General features: G+C 41.8%; 1 protein-coding gene across 3 annotated transcripts in view; it reads left to right on the top strand.

Annotated features, from left to right (window-relative positions):
- The window catches only part of LAMB4 (laminin subunit beta 4), a 394745-nt gene that overhangs the window by 109312 nt on the left and 259984 nt on the right, over positions 1 to 25449 (top strand). For all 3 annotated transcript variants that reach the window (XM_077264810.1, XM_077264809.1, XM_077264812.1), the window contains exons 12-19: positions 2 to 111; positions 2903 to 2982; positions 8977 to 9127; positions 18426 to 18557; positions 18649 to 18834; positions 18956 to 19077; positions 20025 to 20145; positions 22991 to 23168. In XM_077264810.1, coding sequence (XP_077120925.1) covers positions 2 to 111; positions 2903 to 2982; positions 8977 to 9127; positions 18426 to 18557; positions 18649 to 18834; positions 18956 to 19077; positions 20025 to 20145; positions 22991 to 23168 — 1080 coding nt within the window. The remainder of the gene's footprint in view (position 1; positions 112 to 2902; positions 2983 to 8976; positions 9128 to 18425; positions 18558 to 18648; positions 18835 to 18955; positions 19078 to 20024; positions 20146 to 22990; positions 23169 to 25449) is intronic.

Raw genomic sequence — 25449 nt, 5'->3', positions numbered from 1 at the left:
GACTGTGGTTGCAACCATTTTGGAACCTTGCCCTTCTCATTCTGTGATGTTATTACTGGGCAATGTCAATGTCAGAGCCTTGTAATAGGCCAGCACTGTGATGAATGTATAGTAAGTTTGGGCATTACACAGAACACATCAACTTTTAGCATTTTTTATTTGATTCATTTCCCTCCTCTAAGCCATTGCCCATATTCCTAATAATTTTGTTACTGAGCATGTACAGTACAAGACTTCACAAAATGTTACCAATGTAAAAGCAATAAATTAGTATTTAAAAATTCTACATTGGGCTCATGTGCGGTTGTTATGACACGTGAGCCCTACCCCCAATCAGCACTTGCGTCACTGTCTCCGCCTTTGGAAGTATAAGCAATCAAGAGGAAGTGAGTGATCAGTCGCAGCTCTGACTTCCTCTTGATTACATATACATCCGTAGGTAAAAAATAAAGTACACCCTCTTTGAATCCTATGGTTTTACATATCAGGACATAAAATAAATATATATATGTGGTCCTTGAAGGTATTAAGATGAAGTAAATCTAACCTCAGAATAACAACAAGAGACAGTTATACTGTGTCATATGTAAGACCACCCATTCTTATCAGCAATACCAGTGAATCCTTACAGCATGCCAACCACACGCTGTCAGGATACAGGAGTCTGCCATTACATAGTCACTGCTGACTTTTATCAGAAGACCCCTTTAATTTCGCTGATATTTGTGTTCATTCAATTATGCACAGCTCTCTAAAGAACCTGCTACAATGTTTCAATTGGATTGAGGTCTGAACTTTCACTAGGCCAATATGACGCCATGATTTGATTCTTTGTAAGCTATCTGATACAAATTTGCTGGTTTGATTCTGATCATTGCCTGCTACATGACCTAGCTCCAGGCCAGCTTCAGTTTTTGGATAGATGGCCTCGCATTTTACTTTGGAATACTTTGGTATATAGAAGAGTTCATGGTCAGCTAACTGCCCAGGTTCTGAGGCTGCAAAATAAGCCCAAATCATCACCTCTGTGCTTGACAACTGGGATGAGGTGTTTGTGCTGTTATGCTGTGTTAATTTTTTGCTTTTTCAAATATGGTGCAGCGCATTATAGCCAAACATTTCAATGTTGGTCTTCTCTGTCTGAAACACATTGTTTCAGAAAACGTGTGGTTTGTTCAGATGCAACTTTGCAAACTTTAAAACCCAAGCTCCGTTTAATAAGCAAAAACTTTCTCCTTGCAGCCCTTACACATCAGCCAAACTTGTTCAGTCTTTTTCTGATTTTACAGTCATGAACATTTAACATGCTAACATGGAGCCTTTAGTTTCTGGGCTGTAGCTCTTGGGTTTTTGCAATTTATCTGAGAATTGCACAGTCTGATCTTTGAGTGAATTTGCTGTGACCACCACCTCTGGATAGATTGTCAACTTGAATGTTTCTACTTGTGAATAAGCTATCTCATTGTAGAATGATTAACTCCAAAGTTTTTGCAAATAAACTTATAGAGCTTCATAAATTTGAAAGGCAACAACAATTGTTTCTCTAAGGTCATCACTAATGTTGCAGTGCTATTAACTCATGAATGCTCCAAATCAACAAACTACCCAAACTTCTGCTTTTATTGAAGCTGCTACACTTGGTGATGGACAATTAATAAAGATTAATGGCAGCTATGTACCTTCTGAATTTCAATGAAAGCAGTTAGGGTGTACTTAATTTTCGCACATTGTTTCTGGGTTTTAGGCTACTTTTTGGTAAATAAATAATGACACAGTGCAATTTGTCATCATTTGTGGTTGATCTGAGATGTAATTTACTTAATTTTATGACTTTCTAAGAACCTGACATTTCTTAGTTATGTCCTGATATGTAAAACCATTAAATTCAATGTACTTTGTTTTTGTTTTTTCCATGACTGTATACAGTCACCAAAATAGGCACAGGGTTGGCATGGCATGTTTAATTAGTAGCTGTATTAATTTGTTTTAGTTTACTAGTTTAGTCAATTAAATGAAAAATGCATTGCAATATACCGAATATGTCAATAATGAATGCACTGAAAATGAAAGGCAAATATATATAAAAAATTCAAACATATGAAATCATAAAAATAAATTACTTGACCAGATAATATCTTGCAATGGACTGATTTCTCTAAATTACAAAATCCTAACTAACAATAATATTAAAAAGGATCTGAAAATTAATAGCTTTTAAATAAATTCATAGGGGCAAATTCATCAAAGTTTTGCGCCAGAATTGTTTTGTATGCCATTAATGATTCTCTAGTCCCCGACGGAGGCCTCTGTCTTAATGAAATCAGCGCCTTCTACTCAAGCAAGACTAGGGCAAGAATGTGCTAAATTGACCACTTAGTATTTCTGCAGATATTTGATTAGAATGGAAGTCGCCAGTAAAATAAAATCTTTCAATTATTTAAAAATCAAAGAAAAACTTGTAAAACAGGCATATACAGTATTCTGTAATCATGAGTGAGCAATAAAGTGTTGTTATAACCTCTTATCGCCTCCAGGTGTCAGTGTAGTTGCAAAATTCCACAAATTGGAAATGGTTGTCCAAAAAAGCAAAGATCTGCAAAAGAAATGAAGTAGAAACATGTATCTTACCCACAACTTCCATTTTAGTTTAGTATATATTTCCTAAACATTTTAAGATACTGTGCAATATATCTGTATCATACGTTATAAAACATATCCACTACAGCAATGGGCAAATTATTGAAAAAATAAACTTCTGCTGATAACAGAAAAACATATATTTAATGTAAAGAAATAATTTAGTTAACTAAATAAGATAAGCCAAATATAAAATATATTAAGTAATTTATGTGTCCATCTGTTTTTAATATGTGACCATTATCATTTTTTTTTTATAATTCAGCCTGGCTATTGGGGACTTGGAAACAGTCTATACCCTTGTTCGGCGTGCAACTGTGATATTGGAGGTGCACGCATGAGCATGTAAGTAAAGTTATAGCTTTCACAGCATTTTTGTTTGTATTTTCTTGCTACATGAAACAGGGTTCTTGCTCACAGAAATATGTATATATAGCATATGTAGCGGCATACATAACTATGGTACTACATATACAGTATTTCACAAAAGTGAGTAGACCCCTCACATTTTTGTAAATATTTTATTATATCTTTTCATGGAACAACACTGAAGATATGACACTTCAACACATTGTTAAGTACTCGGTGTACAGCTTGTATAACAGTGTAAATTTGGTGTGCCCCCTGTATAACTCAAACACAGCCATTAACCCCTTAACGACTAGAGCCATAGCTTTTTATTTTTTGGTCAATATGGCCATGTGAGGGCTTGTTTTTTGCAGGACGAGTTATACTTTTGAACGACACCACTGTTTTAACATATTGTGCACTGGAAAGCAGGAAACAAATTCCAAGTGCGGTGAAATTGCAAAAAAAGTGCAATTCCACAATGGTTTTTTGTTTTGCTTTTATACTATGTTCACTAATTGCTAAAAACAACCTGACATTGTGATTCTCCAAGTCTTTATGAGTTCATAGACACCAAACATGTATAGGTTCTTTTTTATCTAAGTGGTAAAAAAAACTTCCAAAGTTTGTAAAAAAAAATTAAAAAAATTGCACCATATTCCAATACCCATAGCGTCTCCATTTTTCGTGATCTTGGGTTGGGTTAGGGTTTACTTTTTGCACACAGAGGTGGCGTTTTTAATGATACCATTTTGGTGCAGATACGTTCTTTTGATCACCTGTTATTGCATTTTAATGCAATGTCGCAGCGACCATAAAAACGTAATTCTGGTGTTTTGACTTTTTTTTCTCCCTATGCCGTTTAGCGATCAAGTTAATCCTTTTTTTTATTGATAGATCGGGTGATTCTGAAAGCAGTGATACCAAATATGTGTATTTTTTTTATTGTTTTATATTGAATGGGGCAAAAGGGGGGTGATTTGAACTTTATTGCATTTTAATGCAATGGTGTAGCGAGCAATAAAAGTAATTCTGTTTTCTTGATTTTTTTCTCGTTATGCCGTATAGCGATCAGGTTAATTCTTTTTTTATATTGATAGATCGGGCAATTCTGAACTCAGCGATACCAAATATGTGTATTTTTTTATTATTATAATTTTATTTTGAATGGGGCAAAAGGGGGGGTGATTTGAACTTTTATATTTTTTTATTTGCTTTATATTTTTAAAAGTGATTTTTTTTTACTTTTGGCATGCTTCTATAGTCTCCATGGGAGACTAGAAGCTGTCATAATCCAATCGGCTCTGTTACATACAGGCGATGATCAGATCACCTGTATGTAGCAGAATTCCTCACTTGCTATGAGTGCCGACCACCGGCAGTGGGAACCATAGAGGTCTGCTGGAGACCCCTGGTTGTCATGCCAACCCATAGGTGACCCGCGATCACGTGATGGGGTCACTGATGGGTGTTATTTCCAGCGTGCTTGCCAGAGTCTGACAGCGGCATTTAACTAGTTAACAACCACAGGTGGATAGTGATTCCACCAGCGGCTGTTAGAGGCACAAGTCAGAAGTTCAGAACAGCTAACATGTGCAGGAAAAGATGTGCGCTTAGAGCCTGAGCACAAATCAAAGGGAGGGAGTCCGACATCAGCGTACTACTACACTCAATGTCTGAAAGGGGTTAATCTGTGTTTGCAATTTTCAGTTAATGAGATTCTCGTGCGTCGGGGCAGCCTGTGGGCGGGTATAGTTTTGGTGCACTGGCCTCATTGTTATCATTCTGGGCTTAAAGGGAACCTATCACCCCGTTTTTTTCGGTATGAGATAAAAATACTGTTAAATATGGCCTGAGCTGTGCATTACAATAGTGTAGTTTGTGGACCCCGATTCCCCACCTATGCTGCCGAAATACGTTACCAAAGTAGTCATTTTCGCCTGTCAATCAGGCTGGTCAGGTCGGATGGGCGTGGCTTCTTCCCCCAGATATTGCGTAGTTTTCCGTTGGTGGCGTAGTGGTGTGCGCATGTCCAACGTCCCCAATCCTGCACGGGGGGGTGAAAATAGCAGCGATGTCCGTTATTCCATTGGTGGTCGGTGGGCGCGGCCATCTTGCTTTGGCCGCGCGTGCGCAGAAGCGGCGCTCTGCTGGCCGCGGCTTCAGGAAAATGGCCGCGGGATGCCGCGCGTGCGCAGATGGAGATCGCGGCGGCCATTTTCCTGAAGCCGCGGCCAGCAGAGCGCCGCTTCTGCGCACGCGCGGCCAAAGGAAGATGGCCGCGCCCACCGACCACCAATGGAATAACGGACATCGCTGCTATTTTCACCCCCCCGTGCTACTACTACACTACTTTGGTAACGTATTTCGGCAGCATAGGTGGGGAATCGGGGTCCACAAACTACACTATTGTAATGCACAGCTCAGGCCCTATTTAACAGTATTTTTATCTCATACCGAAAAAAACGGGGTGATAGGTTCCCTTTAAATAACAGGTTACTGAGCATTCAGTGATTTGCCTTCTATTGTAAATACTGCTCTTGCCCATTTAATATTCTGGTCTTAAAAAAAAAATGTTTTGCTTCAACAAAATGGCTATCGCCAAGTGATGATCTCAATCTGCGCTTGCACCACCGACTGTGTTCCAAGGACCAATGCAGGAGCATTGCTATGTTCAGTGGCGACGATTTCCCTTCTTGTGCGGGAGGACCAGAATATTAAATGCTCAGGTGCAGTATTTAAAATAGGAGGCATGTCACTGAAGGTTCAGTGACATGTCATTTAAGCTCAGAATAATGATGCTGAAGCCAGTACATGAAAAAAAGACCTGCTCTCAGGCCCACCCCAGAGCACAAGAATCTCATTAACACAAAACTGCAAACACAGTTTAAACAACAACCACAAGATGGGTTTCTTCACCCTAGGTATCATTGTCATCAGTATAATGGTGCCAACCTGACACTGTAGTTTTCTTAGTAAAATCCTTATGACAGGCTTGCTTTAATGTATAAACCACTGGCAACAAAAGTTAGTATACCTCTAAGTGAAAATGGCCAAATTGTGCAAAAAGTGTCAATATTTTGTGTGCCTATGATTATTTTCAAGCACTGCCTTAACTGTCTTGGTCATGGAGTCTTGGTCATGGAGTTCACTAGAGATTTACAGGTTGCCACTGGAATCCTCTTCCACTCCTCCATGATGACATCATGGAGCTGGTGGGTGTTGAAATCTTACACTCCTCCACCTTTTGTTTGAGGATGCACCACGAATGCTCGTTAAGGTTTAGGTGTGGAGACATGCCTAGACAGTCCAGCACCTTTACCCTCAGTTTCTTTAGCAAGGCAGTCATCTTGGAGGGGTGTTTGGGGTCGTTATCATGTTGGAATACTGCCGGGGAGCCCAGTTTCCAAAGGGATGGGATCATACTCTGCTTCAGTATGTCACAGTACATGTTGGCATTCATGATTCCCTCAATGAACTGTAGCTCCTCACAAATGGCAGCACTCCTGCAGCCCCAAACCATGACACTCTTACCACCATGCTTAACTATAGGCAGGACTCACTTGTCTTTGTACTCCTCAACTGGTTGCCGCCACACACACTTGATACCATCTGAGTCAAGTAGGTTTATCTTGGTCTTATCAGACTACAGGACATGGATCCATTAATAAATGTCCTTAGTCTGCTTTTCAAAGTGTTTACGGCCTTTCAAGTGCATCTTCTTTAGAAAGGGAAAACAGCCATACAGATCAATTTGATGCAGTGTGTGGCAATGGTCTGAGAACCGACAGGTTGTCCCCCCAACCCTTTAACCTCTGCAACAATGCTGGCACCACTCATACTTTTATTTTGAAAAAACAACCTCTGGATATGATGCTGAGCATGTGCACTCATCTTGTTTGGTCAACCATGGTTAGGCCTGTTATGAGTGGAACCTATCTTGTTGAACCACTGTATGGTCTTGACCTCTGTGCTGCAGCTCAGTTTCAGGGTGTTTGCAATCTTTTTATAGTCTTGGCCATCTTTATGTAAAGCAGCATTTTTTTTTTCAGATCACCAGACAGTTCTTTGCTATGAGGTGCCATGTTGAACTTCCAGTGACTAGTATAAGATTGTGAGAATGATAACAACAAATTTTACAAACCTGCTCCCCATTCACATCTGATAAATTGTAACACTAATGAATCACATGATACCGGGGAGCAGTGGCGTAACTACAAAGTTATGGGCCCCGGTGCGAACTTCCAAATGGGCCCCCCCCCCTACCCCCCCCCACCTTCCCCCGCCCCCGCAACCCCCCTACCTTCCCCCGCCCCGCTTCCCCTAGATACGCCTCGGACTGTTGCAGGAATCTCCTGCACTGCAACATGGTGTTGGGTGCCAGCACAGCCCGCACAGTGGTATATCCAGCACAGCCCGCACAGTGGTATATCCAGCACAGACCGCACAGTGGTATATCCAGCACAGACCGCACAGTGGTATATCCAGCACAGCCCTCACAGTGGTATATCCAGCACAGCCCGCACAGGGGTATATACAGCACAGCCCGCACAGGGGTATATACAGCACAGCCCGCACAGGGGTATATACAGCACAGCCAGCACAGGGGGTATATAGAGCACAGCCCTCACAGTGGTATATCCAGCACAGACCGCACAGTGGTATATCCAGCACAGACCGCACAGTGGTATATCCAGCACAGACCGCACAGTGGTATATCCAGCACAGACCGCACAGTGGTATATACAGCACAGCCCGCACAGTGGTATATACAGCACAGCCCGCACAGGGATATATAGAGCACAGCCCACATCTCATCTCATCCCCCCCCCCCCCCCGATAATGGCCCCACAGTCCGGTTAAAAAGAAAAAAAAAAAAAACTCTCCTCACCTTTCCTTTTGCCCGCGCTGCTCCTGGCGGCTGCAGTCTGCCCAGGACACTGCAGGTGCGCGATGATATGACGTCATCGCGCACCCGCAGTGTACTGTCAGAGGCAGAGCGGGGAATGATGGGAGAGGAAGCGTCAGGTGACGCTCTCTCCTCCCATCATTGCATTGAACTATACCGGTGTCATAGACGCCGGTATAGTTAAATGCGGCGGCGGCGGCGGCACTGGGGGGGGTTCCGGGGGAGGAACAGTGCAGCGGCCCACTACTGGCATCGGCTCTTCTGGCATTTGCCAGAAGTGCCCGATGGCCAGCCTGGCCCTGCTCAGACCTGCCGGCCCGGGGCCCCTGACCTGCGGGGCCCGGTCGCAATGGCGACCGCTGCGACCGCGGTAGTTACGCCCCTGCCGGGGAGGGAAAATGGCTAATTTGGCAGTATTTGGCCATTTTCCTTTAGGGGTGTATTCACTTTTGTTGCCAGCGGTTTAGACCTTATTGTCTGTGTGTTGAGTTATGTGGAGGGCACAGCAAAATTACACGGTGAGGCTTTTCCTTTTCTTCTTCTATTTGTATCTATATATAGTATATGTAGCATTTAATCTGAAATAAGCTATAGAGATTTTCATTTCCTATATTCACAGGTCTAAATGAATATGAAATCTTTACAAAAATTATTGTAAAAAAAATAGAAAATACAATGAATTATAAAATGAAAAGAAAAAGCACAACAATGCTGTATGTATTAAAGCAAGTTGCCATGTTTTCTCACACACTCAAATAAATATTCATATAGTATGATAAATAATATGAATATAGTATTAATGTAGTATAACATGAATTTATCATTTATTTATATAATACAAATGTAATATAGTATGAATTATGAATGACATTCTTTTCAATGCAATTATAGTTGCACTTTTGCCACATTTTATTATAAGAAAAAGGTTGGGTTGTGTCAAACTATATTGGCCTATTGGTTTCTACATTGAAGGAGGCCTACTGTAAGAAGTTTTTGTCATTAGTCTATGTCTTTTTGTTTGTATTATAAAAAATGCGTCCTATTTTTTTTCTTTTTTTTCTTTGATTTCTCCATATTTACAGATGTTCTCAAAGCACTGGCCAATGTGACTGTCTTCCTAACATTGTAGGACTTGAATGTAATGAACCAGCAAATGGATATTATATTGTACCACTTGATTATTATATCTACGAGGCAGAGAAAGCCCAAGTACTTCCTGGATCTGGAACTATAGTGAGTAACAACCAACGTACAACTTTCCAGTTCTCTGTAGAAAGATGAGTTTGCAAATATTATTATTATAGTGATTTTGAGTTGCATAAATGGGTTGTCTGAACAAAATACAATCTCGCCCCCTTGCTTGGTGAAAATAACAAACTGTGTCATGTTCACCTGCTATCATCCTTGTGGATCCAGTGCAGTCTGCTCCCATTCATTTTTCATAGGACAGATGTCATCGAGATAGGCTGATGACTAGGGATGCGCGGACCTGTGGATGTTAGGGTCCATCAGGTTAATCAAAATTTGATTCAAATGTTCAGTTCAGGTACCAGAATGGTACCCGAGCCTGATCCCGAACCCGGACCCCACGCAAATGAATGAGGGTCCTGAACATTAGTTTGACAGAGTGAGAAACACTGGCTATGATTGATGGTAACCTTAATGACTTCGCCGCTGGTCACATGCAGCCACGTTCTCATGCTCAGCTCAGTGTCATCTAGCTGTCTTTCTGAGCGGTAAAATTACTGATGTAACCGCTCAGCAAATCAACCAGATGTAGCAGAGCTAGATTTCATCGTGGGGCATCACCATTGTGAATTATCAGCGGACAGGTGAGGATTACTTTGATTTTTTATTTTGATTTTTTTGTTAATAAATGGGAAAAAGAAGGGATTTGTCAGGGAGTGTTTGTTCAATTAAAGGACTTTTTTCTCTGTGTGTCTTTATTACTTTTTACTTACTGGGTTAGCAATGAGGGTGTCTGATAAACACCTTCCTATTACTAATCCCTGGGCTTGATCTCAGCTGACATTAGAAAACTGACATCAACCCCAATATATTACCCTGCTTGCCCACACACCAGTGTAAAAAGAAAGAGCTGCACAAAGCACCAGAATTGGTGTCTCTAATGAATGCGCCTTTTTCTCGGGCAGCTGTGGGCTGCTATTTTTAGGCTGGGGAGGGCCAAATATCCATTGGCCTTCCTAGTCTGAGAATACCAGTCCCGAGCAGTCTGCTTTAGCATGGCTGGTTATCAAAAACGGGCAGACCCCATGCCTTTTTTTAAATTATTTATTTAAATAACTTTAAAAAATAGTGTGGGACCCCTCTATTTTGGATAACAGCCAAGATAAAGCTGACAGCTGAGGGCTGCAGCCAGCAGCTGTCAGTTTTAACTGCACTTGTTATCAAGAATAGAGGGGACCCCACATCTTTATAAAAAAAATTTTTTTATGCTTTTACAGAGTGCGCCAGCCAATCACAGCCATGCCAACACTTGACATAGCTGTGATGGGGCTGGAAGTGCCCACACAGGAAAAGTGCAGCCTTTCAATAAGTTTTGTTAGCGTTACCGAACTCAAACAGTAAGACAGAGTTTTGGGAGAAGTCTGTGTTCGGGGTGCATGTACGGACACTAAGTGTCCAGAACAGACTTCAAACGTTATCATTTAGGTTTGCCTATCTGCACTGATGACTCTTTAAAGTCAGCTAAACAATACAGCCAAGAGACCACAGAGGTATCCGGTGACAAATGAATGGTGTTACCGTCACTTCTGGTGCCTCAGCACTGAAAGTATCTATATGGCATTTTTTGTTTGATGTGTTGGATAAGGCAAGGGAAGCTGCAGAGCAATAAATGAAGTAGCACTAGGAGAAACATGACTACCATTACTACAAGATATGCACCTCTCTCCTAAAGATATTTCTCATGCACATCTCTTTAGCCACCTTGTTTTATCCAATCAATGTACTATGTCTTTCAATGTCCATGGGAAAGATTGCTTCCAGTTATTGATGGGATTCAGTCCTAGGTTCCCTACTCTTTTCTTTATACACCTTGCCTATTGAACTATATACCTTCCCAATTCAATGCTGATGAGACCCAACTATATGCATTTTCTCCCGACATCACCACCACATTGCTTCAAAATACCATTGATTGTCTTTCCACTATCTCTAAAATTATCTCCTCACTTTATCTGAAACTAAAATTTTCCAAAACTAGACTTCTTGGGTCTGATCCATCAAAGTTAGAAAAATCGCATTTTTGGCTCAGCCCCACATCTTCACGGCCCCTGGGATCAGCTCCATTAAAATGGGTGCAGCTGGGGAGGAGCAAGGGTGGGGTGTGTCTGTGCCCTACTTCAAATTCATCAAATCGGTCTGTATTTTTTATACCAGGAATGCTTATCCTTTTTATGCGCATGCACAAAACACACTGCAAGTCTTCAAATGGCAACATGATACTCCATACCGCTAGCATAAATCCTAAACATACCACAGATCGATCCCTGTTGGGGGGCTCATAAGGGTCAAAATGAACTGTAGCAACACTGATGATTTATATAAGGAATTAAATCAGTCTTCTAGAAAATTAGGGGACAGAAATTATCCTAATTGGACATTGAACAGAGCACGTGATATTAATACATAGAAAAACGAGGTCTCATTTCCCCCATAAATAATACTAAGACAAAAACAAAATCAAATAAACAATTTAGACAAAACCCCTCTGTTTGACTCCAATACAGTCCTCAGTTTTATAAAATTAAACCTGTTATAAATACATTTTTGAATATTTTATATGAAGACCAAATTTTGGTGTCAGTTTTGCATTCTGAAGTCAATATAGTTGCAAGGAGAGCATCCTCTCTTGGTAATAAAATATCTCCGAGCATGTTTCACTCCAAAACACCAAAAAAAAACTTGGCTGGAATTGGGATTTCTCAAGTGCGATAATATCAATTGTAGAACCTGTAAACAGGCAACAAATTCCAAAACATTCTGTAAGTATAATAATTATTCTCACTATAATATTAAACAATTCATGAACTGTAATTCAACTAAAGTTGCATATAAAATTGATTGTTCTATTTGTCACAAAGCATATGTGGGATTTACCATATGCAAACTTAAACCATGCAAATTTAAATAACATGCAGGACCTGACAGGTGTCATGTGCTTTGATGTGACCATTTGATTGATTCATGCATGTCGTAAATATCTGTGGAAACTGATGGGATTTAGCTTTGATAAAAATTGCTGCTGCGATCGAAACATGTCACCTGTTTCCCCCTGTCTGTGCATGACTTTGGAGCATTTGCCATTTTAAAGTTGGATTAAATAAAGTCTGGATTTCTAAAGGAGCTAGAACACTTTCTCCTTTTTGCATTGCTTACAACATATCATCAGGACGGAGTTCCGAGCACCGGCAGTGACTGTCGATGAGCTGGCTATTTGCCCTTTTTTTTCTATGCATTGTGACCAGAATACTGACTGGTGTGTTGAAGCTGGTAATCAGCCACTGGCCTCTTCTGCTCACAAAGCCTTGCCAGCATGTGCAGTGTGTAGTTCCAGTGTGTGGTGATGTCACACACCGGTCAACTGGCACTTACATGTACTACTGCAGCACTGTCAGAGCAACAGTAGGTGTAGCTGACTTTCGGAAATGGGCACTGACACAGCATACCTTCACCAGAAGCACTGGCAAATCTGGGTATGTTCTCAGAAACAGCTGAGATAGCCTTGGCATCAAGAGCACATGCACCGGGCTAGGGTGTGACTTGGACCAAGCCTCCACAATGTTCACCCAGTGTGCCATCAGGGAATGTAGCGTCCCTGGCCACAAGTGCTTGACCACGTGTCGGTCGTTAAGTGGACAATGCCAGTAAGTGTGTTGGTAATGGCACGGGTGATGTTCCTGGACACATGCTGGTACAAGGCAGGGACACCACACCGGGAGAAAAAGTGGCGGCTGGGGACCGAGTACTGAGGAAAGGCTGCCGGCATGAGTCAGCGGAAATACTCCGTGTCTACCGGCCTAAATGGCAACATTTCCACAGCAACCAGCCTATAAATGTGCCCGATTAGCATTTAGGTCTGTGGGTGGGTGGCTCGGAACTTTCTTTTTGTTCCAAGGCCTGGGATAGGGACAGCCAAATGCTGTACAAAAACATGTAACAGTAATATAAGCTGGGGAGGGTCCTTGAAGCTCAAAATTCGGTGTGAACCATACGAGAAGAATTAGTGGACATAAACAACCATAATTTACTCTCAGCCGTTACCCCACTGGCTCAAGAGCACCAAAAATACCCCGAAGGGTTACCATTGTCCACTTACAACTTGGGAATCTGGCCCAACATTGCCAAATTCCCCCGAATCACCAGACCCATAACCAAAATTTTATACCAACTGAAGGATCCATATCCCGATGGATCCCCCAGGCCAATTTAGCACCAACTCCAAGGACGCCTCCTATCGCCACAACGAGAGTACTTGACCACCTCAAGTACCTAAGACCCCCCCGACCCTGAACCGTAATGGCTCTCTCAATGCCATTCTGTAACCCGAGGGCCTACAAATCAATGCCCACCGCGTTCAAATGCATGCCGTCTCCCAGAAGAAATTCTTCGTCCCCATGCTCCAAATCCACATGACGAATCGCTAGGCCTCCATTCCTGACTACAAAACTAGATAAAGCCTGATTTAACTTAACGTGAGCTTTACTGATCTTGACCACCGATCTGGCATGCCTCCAACACTTCCGTGGAACGATATCCGACCACACTATAACCAATTCACAAAAAGAAACCCATAACCTGAGCAAATCATGCTTAATATCCCTTATTAACTAATGAACCGGGCGGACACCCAAATCGTTCCCCCCAACATGCAACACCAAAATGTCAGGAGGCCTGTCTAACCAACTCCTTTATGTACCTCCTGCAAAACACTGCTCCAATTCAAACCTCTAAAACCCAACCACCTGATGACGGCCACCTCCCTGGAAAAATCGAGCTGTCTTCCATCATGCCGAATATCTGCATGCTTCGCACCCCAATAAACGTAAGAATGGCCGACAATCCAAACCAACAGAGAATTGGAACCTAGATAAAACATAAACAACTTAGAATCCACACAGATGAAACAGAAATTACAGCCCTTAAGAAACACACCCATCAGGGTCTAATGTAACTCCTGTAACGGCCAGACTCCCATCTCCCAATCCTGTGTACCACTTCAAGAGCCAAACCTCCCAACACTGCCTCAGTCACTGCCCCGATACAAAAAGAATGGGATGCAAACCGAGAAAAGTCGAGACCTAGAGCCGACAGTGTTCGCCGAAAATCTAGAAAACTGGAATCTAGAAAGAAAGGACCCATCCTCATGACACACTAAAGGCCCATTTCTCTGCAGCTGGAAACTATCGAAAACCTGCCAATAATGAATTGGACACATGGCAGAACCTGGGACGACGCCCAACACCACCTTTCTACCCTTATCTGCTTGGTCCGTCTTAGACCGTCGAATCCAAAATTGCAAATGGCCCCCAATGACCAACACATCCTTAGCCGACAGCCCCCCTTGCCTGCAAGTAGTAGGAGACACCATCTCCCCAACTCACTTCGAAACTAGATTCACAGATTTCCTCCAAACGCGCACCTAAAAGCTCCAACACACTAAAAGAAACCGGGCGATCCCCCCGGTTCCCCGATCGTCTAAAGGCCTTAACCACTTGTTTCACCAAAAATACCTTCGTCAAATCCCTGACACCCCGAAGCCAAAAACCAAAAGCCAAAGCCGCTTTAATTCTATCGACCTTCGCCACCGACCAACCTTCATCGGCCCCACGCCTCAACCACAACAACAAAGCTCCCACCTGGTCATCACCAGCGTCAGTAACCCCGCATGACACCAACCAAGACTCCCAAGAACACCATATCGACCGATAAGCCGACCACGTGCTGGGAGCCAGCGATGTCTGAATCAAAGGTTTTGCAGTCCGGATACCACGCTCCAAAGCTCCGGCGGGCATTCCAGTCCCCGCTCCTCCACATCCGGAGCCAGCAACCGGAAAAGCTCCCACTGAAAACGAGATAAAGAGTCGGCAATGGAATTTTTAACTCCAGGAACATGAGACACCATAAAATGCGCATTAATGGACAAGCAACACAAAACCAACTGTCGAAGGACCCTAATAACTGGAGGCGAAGATGTCGTTAAACTGTTGATGGCACAGACAACCGCCATGTTGTCCCAATTAAAGCGGACCCGTTTGTATTGCAAATCACATTTCCACAGATCGACCGCAACCAGGATTGGAAAACTCTCCAGCAAAGTAATATTCTTCACCAACCCGGCTACAAACCATTCCTCAGGCCATCTAGCAGCACACAACCGGCCACCGAAAATGGCCCCAAAACCAACCCCACCAGAGGCATCAGTGAAAAGATCCAAATCCACGCTACCCACCACTTCCTCCATCAACATCAATCGACCATTGTAACATGCCAAAAAAAATCCCAAACTTCCAAGTCGGGCTTGTGCTCACGCGATAAGTGATCAAAATGATGCGGGGCCTTAAGCCCTGCTGTAGCACTAGCCAGCCTTCGTGAAAAGACTCTAACCATTGGGATAATCCTACACGCAAAATTCAGTTTGCCAAGAAGTGACTGAACTTCCCGCAGAGGCAACTTCTTCAAGCGTCTTGCTCGAGCCACTTCACACCGCAACTCCCAGTTAGCCAAATCAATAACAATACCTAAAAATGAGAGGCTCATACAGGGGCCCTCCATTTTTCCGGGCGCCAATGGGACGCCAAATCACTCAGCTATCCATACAACCGTCTTTAAAATGACTTCACAACACCGAGACTGACCCGGCCCAATGCACAGGAAGTCATCCTAATAATGTATCACGGAATCCAAACCTGACAAATCCCGGACCACCCATTCGAGAAAAGAACTAAAAGTTTCAACATATGCGCATGACAATGAGCAACCCTTCGGCAAACATCTATCAACGTAAAATGCCCCATTCCAATAACAACCGAACAACTTCACGCTATCGGGGTGAACCGGTAACAACTGAAAAGCGGACTCAATATCAGTCTTAGCCATCAACGCGCCCCTGCCGCAACTATGCACCCATCGTGCCACCTCATCAAAAGATGTATAGACCACGGAACTAAGCTCTGGGTCTATCCCATCATTCACAGACCTACCCCGAGGATAAGATAGATGCTGTATCAGCCTAAACTTGTTTGGTTCCTTCTTCGGAACCACGCCTAAAGGCGACACCACAAAATCTTACAACGGAGGAATAGAAAAGGGGCCGACATCCTACCTAAAGAAACCTCCTTGTTCAATTTCTCGGATACAACATCCGCATGTAACTCGGCCAATCTAAGGTTTTTCAAAACCTGAGGTATTACGAAAGGGGGGGCAGGTATACGAAAACCATCACGGAAACCCGCCAACAGCAACTCCACTTTATCCCTATCAGGGAATCTATTTAGATAGGGGACCATCGCGTCCAACCTCACCAGCGTCACCTCCTTTTAAACTACCCTCTGCTTCCCTTTTTTCTTAAAACATCTGGCAGCGCCATGGGAAGAACCATTGCAATGCGAGCACATGTGCATGAACTTGCAAGTGGTTCCAAACTTGCACTGGCCTTCATTAAACTGCCAGCATACGCTGTGTTTGAAACCTCCAGTTTGGCCTGACTGACCCCTGGTACCAGAACTTGCAATTGTGTAGAAGTAATAAGATGTATAACTATGTACTTAATTCTAAAACTCTGGGCAAAACTGTCAATGAAAAAGACCTGGGAGTATGGGTGGATGACAAACTCACATTTAGTGGCCAGTGTCAGGCAGCTGCTACAAAGGCAAATAAAATAATGGGATGCATTAAAAGAGGCATAGATGCTCATGAGGAGAACATAATTTTACCTCTATACAAATCACTAGTTCGACCACACTTAGAATATTGTGTACAGTTCTCATCTCCGGTGTATAAGAAAGACATAGCTGAACTGGAGCGGGTGCAGAGAAGAGCGACCAAAGTTATTAGAGGACTGGGGGGTCTGCAATACCAAGATAGGTTATTACACTTGGGGCTATTTAGTTTGGAAAAACGAAGGCTATGGGGTGATCTTATCTTAATGTATAAATATATGAGGGGACAGTACAAAGACCTATCTGATGATCTTTTTAATCATAGAGCTGAGACAGGGACAAGGGGGCATCCTCTACGTCTGGAAGAAAGAAGGTTTAAGCATAATAACAGACGTGGATTCTTTACTGTAAGAGCAGTGAGACTATGGAACTCTCTGCCGTATGATGTTGTAATGAGTGATTCATTACTTACTGTATATTTAAGAGGGGACTGGATGCCTTTCTTGAAAAGTATAACGTTACAGGGTATATACACTAGATTCCTTGATAGGGTGTTGATCCAGGGAACTAGTCTGATTGCCGTATGTGGAGTCGGGAAGGAATTTTTTTCCCCAATGTGGAGCTTACTCTTTGCCACATGGGTTTTTTTTTGCCTTCCTCTGGATCAACATGTTAGGGCATGTTAGATTAGGTTATGGGTTGAACTAGATGGACTTAAAGTCTTCCTTAATAATAACTATCTGAAGACCTCCCCCGCTGTCTGCTTCTGGCAGATGAAGCGGGCCGCCTGGAGGGGGGGCATCACCATGGCAACCCACCGTGACATCACATGGGGCGACCATAGATCTGGCGCATGCAGGCCCCACCCCCCGAGGCATGGGAGGAGAAGCCTGTCAGCCGCCGCAGGTCCCAGTGCGGCTTGCGGATTCCTCCCGGACCGAGCGCTGCTGGGGCGTTTTTGTGCAGGAACTCGGTCCGGAGGATCCGTGGGATGTTTGAGGCAGGTTGGGAGATAAACGCTCCAGAGGCCTGACCCGCCGAAAACGCCGCTCCCCTGCTGTTCCCGCCGGGGGAACCCTGCTGCCTCCGCCCAGGACACTGGACAGCTGGGACTCCAACCAGCCAGGAGGCTGGTTCACCGCAGCAGCCCGCAGCCATTCCAGCACCTGGTCGATGGAACTCATCTTCGGTGAGTAGAGATGTCCTGCTCAATGGCCTCCAGAGCGGAAAACGACTAACCCCACCCCCTATAAACCCCTTCTCCTGCGTACACCTCCCCCTTAAATAATCTCACCCCCTACCCTTGTCCTCCAAACCCCCTGTCATGCCGGCTTCCATGTATGCCACCTTTGGGGGAGGGTGGGGCGGCTCACTCTAGCCTGTCCTGTTCTGTGAAATGCGTTTCAATCTTGCTTTGATTTACACGGCCTTCTGACTGCATCATTAGAATATTTTAGATATTATTAAAAGCTAAACTTTATTTAAGAGAACTATTTCATATGGAAAATGTATTTTAGAATTCCTTTCAATATTTTATTTCTTAAGAAGAATTGATACATTGTTGCATAAGTGCATTAGATTGCCAAACAAATATGTTTAACTCTAACTTCCCATATATTTGCTTCCAGGTCAATCCAACTCCCATGCCAAAATGCAAGGAATACTTCCTCAAGCAAGGAATAGATTTCCGATTTGAAAATGATAGGATAATATTGAAAAGTATGAAGAAAAGAAGTCTACGAGGCAGGAGGCAAGCGCAGGTAATGTTTGATTTAGAAGTTGTAGCATTGGGACTGCTGATATTTTCTATCTTCTGTAAACTGTAAATTGTTCTAATATATTTACTTCCAGGAAATTCTTCCATATGGCACAGATGGGGTTGTCGAGCTTGTATTGCGGCAGCCAAGTCCTGGAAAGCCCATCACATGGACAGGTCCTGGATTTGCACGTGTCTTAAATGGGGCTGGACTGAGATTTACTGTGAATAACATCCCCTACTCCATGGACTTCATCATTGCCATTCGATATGAACCAGAGGTAAAATGTTTCAATCACACAAGATGCATTGCCAACAAATTCCTATTTTTGTCTAAAATCCAAAATTTTTGCTCAGTTTCTAACTTAAAAATTATTTGATTCCTACTTTATGTACCAATAGTCATTGGAAGACTGGACAGCAAGAATTATAGTCAACCCACCACAAGGGGTAGTAAGTGAATATTGCAAAACTAGGATAACCCAGCCTGAGGGGTTTACATTGAGTCTGGCTGCTACTTCCAGGTAAAATACAACAAAGTGTTCTAGTGTGGGGAAGTTTTTGTATATAATAGAAAATTATCGTAATAACTTCTCAACATAGTAATGATTAAAATCAATATATTGTAAGTCCGCAAGGACAGGGTCCTCTCCCCTCTGTACCAGTATCTGTACCAGTCTGTCATCGTAAATTTGTTTACTGTAAACAATATCTATAACTTTGTATGTAACCCCTTCTCATGTACAGCACCATGGAATTAATGGTGCTATATAAATAAATAATAATAATATATTGGAGGACAGCAAAAGTTACAGATGGGAAATAAAGTGAAAACAGATATAAGCATTTAACAACAATACAAAATCACTACTGCTGATCTAATTTGTTGCAAAAAGCCTTGAACCACATTTAATATGTTTTAAACACATTTTTTAAAATTCGAGAAGGGATTCAAATGGAAATGGGGAAGACTTGTTGAATACACGGCATGGCATAAACTGAAATCCTGCGCATTGACATTGTGCAAAAAATTGATGTAACTTTTTGGACCAATGTAAACCAAGTAATACATGGTGTAAAAGACCATGCTCCATATTTATCATCCAAAGTAAGTCATTGAGATGAATTTGTTCCATTTTAAAACTGCCAGGTATCCATGGTCAAAGAATTAGTTTTAATAAACCAGACCTACTGTCTGAAGGAAGCCTTAGCAATTTTGGATAAATGGATCCAAAAGTGCAGTGGAAAATTAGCCCTTTTCATTTATTGGTCTTCGTGATGCATATAGACTTATTATGCAGGCACAGAGCAGAGCACACGTAACCTATTACTTTATTTTTTTTCCTCTGGTTAATAGTCAAAACATTTCCCACACCATAAAGCTAATACTAAATCTGTTACTAAACAAAGGTGATGTAAAGTCAAATGAATTACGTACTATCTGTCATTATTGGCCATATATCTTCTATAGGTTAGCTATGCTGAACTCATCTGTTTGCCTGGATCCCAACACAGAATACCATATAGATGTCTATTTTTCGCAAACTTCAAACAGAAATTCTAATAGTAAATTATATGTTCTAATTGATTCGGTAAGTAACATAACACAATGAATGCATATACTGTATATGAAGTAAATGTTAGACACATTTAGTAAAATTGATTAACATAAATTACTCTCCTTTATATAGAATATATAGCAACCCCTTTCTCTCAATTATGGGGATGTGAGCAGAGCGGTTCCACAGTCATATAATGCCCAGGGCTGCTGGTACTTCAAAAAAGAGCATTATACTCACCAGTGGCATGGTCCGGTCTAATGGGCGTCGCTGGTCTTAATCCAGCTCCTTCCCTCTTCTTTTGATCACCTGAGGGCAGACCAAAGTATTGTAGTGTGCATGCGCCAGCACTCTTTGCCCTTTCCCCATGTGTGCGCATTAGAGTACATTGCTCTGCCCTCAGCAAGGTAGAGAAAGTGCGCTTGCACAGGAGTGTGATGGGGGGCACTGTGTATGATGTAGGATGTGTCATCCACATGAAGCGAGAAGGAGAACAGCGATTGCAAGTAGAGAGGATGGGCCAGATCAAGACCAGCTATGCCCATCGGACCAGACAGCGCCAAAAGTGAGTATCCACTCACACTGCTGTCCATACTGTCTATCTGTCTGATCTAACACTGGTAATATCATGGATGCATTAAGAAGAGGCTCCTTAGGGTACTGTCACACAGTGGCACTTTGGTCGCTACGACGGCACGATCCGTGACGTTCCAGCGATATAGTTACGATATCGCTGTGTCTGACACGCTACTGCGATCAGGGACCCCGCTGAGAATCATATGTCGTAGCAGATCGTTTGGAACTTTCTTTCATCGTCAAGTGTCCCGCTGTGGCGGCATGATCGCATCGTGTGACACAGGTTGTATACGATGTGCGCACAGTAACCAACGGCTTCTACATCGCAAATACGTCATGAAATTATCGCTCCAGCGCCGTGTATTGCAACGTGTGACTGCAGCCTACGACGCTGGAACGATAATCATACGACGCTGCAACGTCACAGATCGTGCCGTCGTAACGACCAAAGTGCCACTGTGTGACAGTACCCTTACTGTCTTTCTAATCTAATATTGGCGATAGCAAGGCTTCTGAAATAAGAAGAGACAGTTCACACTGTTGTCCACTCTGTCTATCTGATATAACATTAGAGATACAAGAAGTGCTAATATTAGAAAAAACTGCTCACTCTGTTGACCATGCTATCTTTTTGGTCTAGTACTGCAGATACCAGGGGTAATGAGGCTTGAAGAAACTACTCACATTGTGCTCCACCTTGTCTTTTTGATTTTATACTGGAGATAGCAGAGGTTGTGAGCTAAAGGTACCGTCACATTAAGCGACGCTGCAGCGATATCGACACCGATGCCGATCGTTGCAGCATCGCTGTGTGGTCGCACAGACAGCTCTCCAGCGACCAACGATGCCGAAGTCCCCGGGTAACCAGGGTAAACATCAGGTTACTAAGCGCAGGGCCGCACTTAGTAACCCGATATTTACCCTGGTTACCATTGTAAAACATTGCTGGCATCGTTGCTTTTGCTGTCAAACATGACGATACACGCCGATCTGACGACCAAATAAAGTTCTGGACTTCTAGCTCCGACCAGCGATATCACAGCGGGATCCAGATCGCTGCTGCGTGTCAAACACAACAATATCGCTATCCAGGACACTGCAACGTCACGGATCGTTGTCGTTCTCGTTGCAAAGTCGTTTAGTGTGAAGGTACCTTAAGTTAAGGTTGCTCACACTGCTGTCCACACTGTCTTTATTATCTAATATTGGAGATATCAAAGTGGCTAAGGTAAGAAGATGTTGTTGACACTGCTGATCCCCCTTTTTTGGTCCAATATTGGAGGTTCCAGGGAAGCTGAGGTATGACGAAGCTGCTCACGATGCTGTCAATCCTGTCTTTCTGATTCAACACTGGAGATTCCAGAGGTTCTAAGCTAAGAGGAAGCTGCTCACACTGCTGCCCAAACTATCTTTATTATCTATTACTTAAGAAAACAGGATTGCTGAGAAGAGGCTGACCACACTGCTGGCCACCCTATCTTTCTGAATGCTGAGCAGTTGAAGTGACCTGGAGATAACCATGTATCATGTTATCTTAAGTAATCTCCATGTCACTGCAGTGAAGCTTATTACTGCACATGATCACAGGCACAGTCATCTATTAACATCTTAGAATACAATTCAATCAATGTAACAAGACAGAAGTCATTTTAATGTACTATATTGACTATAATGATAACCTTCCTAAATAAAACAAGATGCTAATTAAAGGTATTTAGTAATATATTTTAACATTTTCTTTCGTCCTTTACTTATTCCTCAAAAAACACTTTAAGATCTAATAGTACACAGATAACCTTAGAACCGTTCAATTCTTGGGAAAAAAGTTTTTAAAAAAGTGACCGGTATATAAATGGTTTTGTTATTTACATAGTTAAAATCCACTATCTGCAATAATTAATCCAACTTCCTATGATGACATATTCACCGTAATGAAATGAAGATCCCATTTATGATCTTTTCCAAAGTTTAGTCAATATTTGCATGGTACTAAAAGATAGTATGATAGTGAATACACATTTTATTAAAGAAAGAAAGGCCATTTGTGTGTGCGTTGCCCTTTACAAGTTTGATCTTGCTTGCATTCCACTAGTCTCTTTGTACGTGATGTCAGTAGAAAGATATGAAAGGTAAGTTTAGATCTGTGAATGTAAATCTCAGGTGAGCTTTGCCTTGAGAAATATATATTGAATACATATCTATAGCGGAGTTGTCATTAAAGAAATACATACACAATAAATATGTTATTATTATTTTGTGGATTTCTTACTGATTCTATCCTACCATTTTATACCCCTCACAGCTTGGATTGATTCCCCAGATCGAGTCTGTAAGCAATTTATGTACTGAATTAGAATTACAAGAATATGACTATTATAACTGTATTGAAATTGCGACAGATATAGGAGCGCAAATTCTACCAGATGTGTGTGAAAAGCTTATATTTAGTATGTCTGCCCGCATACACAATGGAGCACTAAGTAAGTATCTACCCTTGACATACTGCAGCTATATAAATGTGCAGTGACGAGATTTTTCTAAACATTAGTAATTGTGTATGTAATCCTGATCTTGAAAGTATTGAGGGTAAAAAGTGCATCTTCTCGAAAATCCCAGGTTTGCATTCCCTTTGTCTAATATTCCATCATCTATACCTGAAAGGCAGAGAACCTTTCAACATTCCAGTAAAAGTACATTCCAACCTGATACTGACCCTGGAGGAAGACATTCTCAAGAATATTAGCTTGGGCATTACAAGCTAAATTACATAGGAGGCATTGCTTTTGGTAATAAAAGTTAAACAATAAGTCCCAATTACTTGTTCCATAGCTAGTAAACATTAAAAATAATTCCATATTTGTAATGCGAAACTGTTTATAGATTTTGGCAAATAAACCTTAGCTGTGTAATGCTATGTATTGTAGATTGTAAGCTCTCAGAAGTAGGGTCATCTTATTTTGCTTTAACAGATATAAATCATTCAGCTGCGGCAAGAAAAACTAAAACTCCGAGCACTAAAAAATACTCAGAGGACCCCGGAGCATGCTCGAGAAATCTCGAGTAACGAGTATATTCGCTCATCACTACTAAAGACATATTTAACCCTGAATTATGAGATTTTTCCTGTGAATGGTCAGTTTTGTAGGACACTGAAGCAGATTTCTCTGATAACTAGTGTTGAGCGATACCGTCCGATACTTGAAAGTATCGGTATCGGAAAGTATCGGCCGATACCGGCAAAGTATCGGATTTAATCCGATACCTGATACCAATACAAGTCAATGGGACTCAAGTATCGGACAGTATCCCTGATGGTTCCCAGGGTCTGAAGGAGAAGAAACTCTCCTTCAGGCCCTGGGATCCATATTAATGTGTAAAAGAAAGAATTAAAATAAAAAAATATTGCTATACTCACCTCTCCAACGCAGCCTGGACCTTACCGAGGGAACCAGCAGCGTTCTTTGCTTAAAATGCGCGTGTTTCCTGACTTCCGTGACGTCACGGCTTGTGATTGGTTGCGTGCCGCCCATGTGGCCGCGACGTGACCAATCACAGCAAGCCGTGACGTAATTTTCAGGTCCTGAATGCCTAATTCTAGGCATTCAGGATTTGAAAACTACGTTACGGCTTGTGATTGGTCGCGTCGCGGTCACATGGGCGGCACGCAACCAATCACAAGCCGTGACGTCACGGAAGGCAGGAAACGCGCGCATTTTAACCCTGCTGTTCTGTTTAGATTTCACATACACTTGTACTGTTCCCGGTCATTTTTGACCGTCCTTATAAAATAATCATTTTTAGCTAATCTAAGTGGTTTTTTTTAAACAGTTTTTGCACTATTATATTGCTTGTGAAGATGGTTGTTCAAATACCAGAAAAAAAAAATAAATACAAAGCTTGTTTTATATTTTTTTTATATCCAAAAGGAACATGGTATTTTTTCAATTTTTGTAAAAATTGATTATTTTTGCAGATAAAAAAAAAGTCTTGATCTAAATGTTAACTATAAGTAATAATATCAAACATTATGTAGATATACTTTTTTCAAAGGCAAAAAAAAAAAAAAAAAAAAAGCTTTTTTCTCTATAAAAGGGCAAAAAACGTTGTTTTTTATACACTTATACTGTTCCCGGTCATTTTTGACCGGACCTAACAAAGTTGTGATTTGTACCTAATTCAAGTGTTATTTGATTACCTGTTGCATTGTTTTACTGTATGTGAACATGGTTTTCAATAATCAGATGAAAAATTAAATCAAAAACTTTTATTTTTTGAATCAAATAAATTAACATTTATGTACAGTGTAATACTGTACAACCAGCAAACACATGGAAAATCAGAAAATCATGATTTACAATATGAAATGTTGACAACTGAATGGAACTAGATCTATATGAACAGCAGGGTAAATAAAAACCAGTGAAATAAATTGCGCATAGCTATACTGGAAGCGAATCCGTCGGCTGTATCGCAACTTGAAAATGTTGGTATGTGTAAATCTGTTCTGACCAAAAGTAGTCAGATACATTGATAAATAGTAGTAGATGCAATATATAGTTCAAAATGAGGTGATAGCACCTTTATTTTTGTCAAAAATTGTCTGGAGAGCTGAATAAAGGCCTATCGGTCATTTTTGACCGAACAGTACAAGTGTAAAAAAAATTGTACCAAATAAAGTAAACAAAAATTAAAAAAAAAAAAAATTCCCACAGAGAGTACCCCCCTAATGACGAAAAGTCAGGGAGCCTCAAGTCTCAGAAT

Source organism: Ranitomeya variabilis, chromosome 5 (genome assembly GCF_051348905.1).
Source record: "Ranitomeya variabilis isolate aRanVar5 chromosome 5, aRanVar5.hap1, whole genome shotgun sequence".
NCBI classification, from domain to species: Eukaryota; Metazoa; Chordata; class Amphibia; order Anura; family Dendrobatidae; genus Ranitomeya; species Ranitomeya variabilis.
This window is presented reverse-complemented; position numbering and strand designations above follow the sequence as displayed.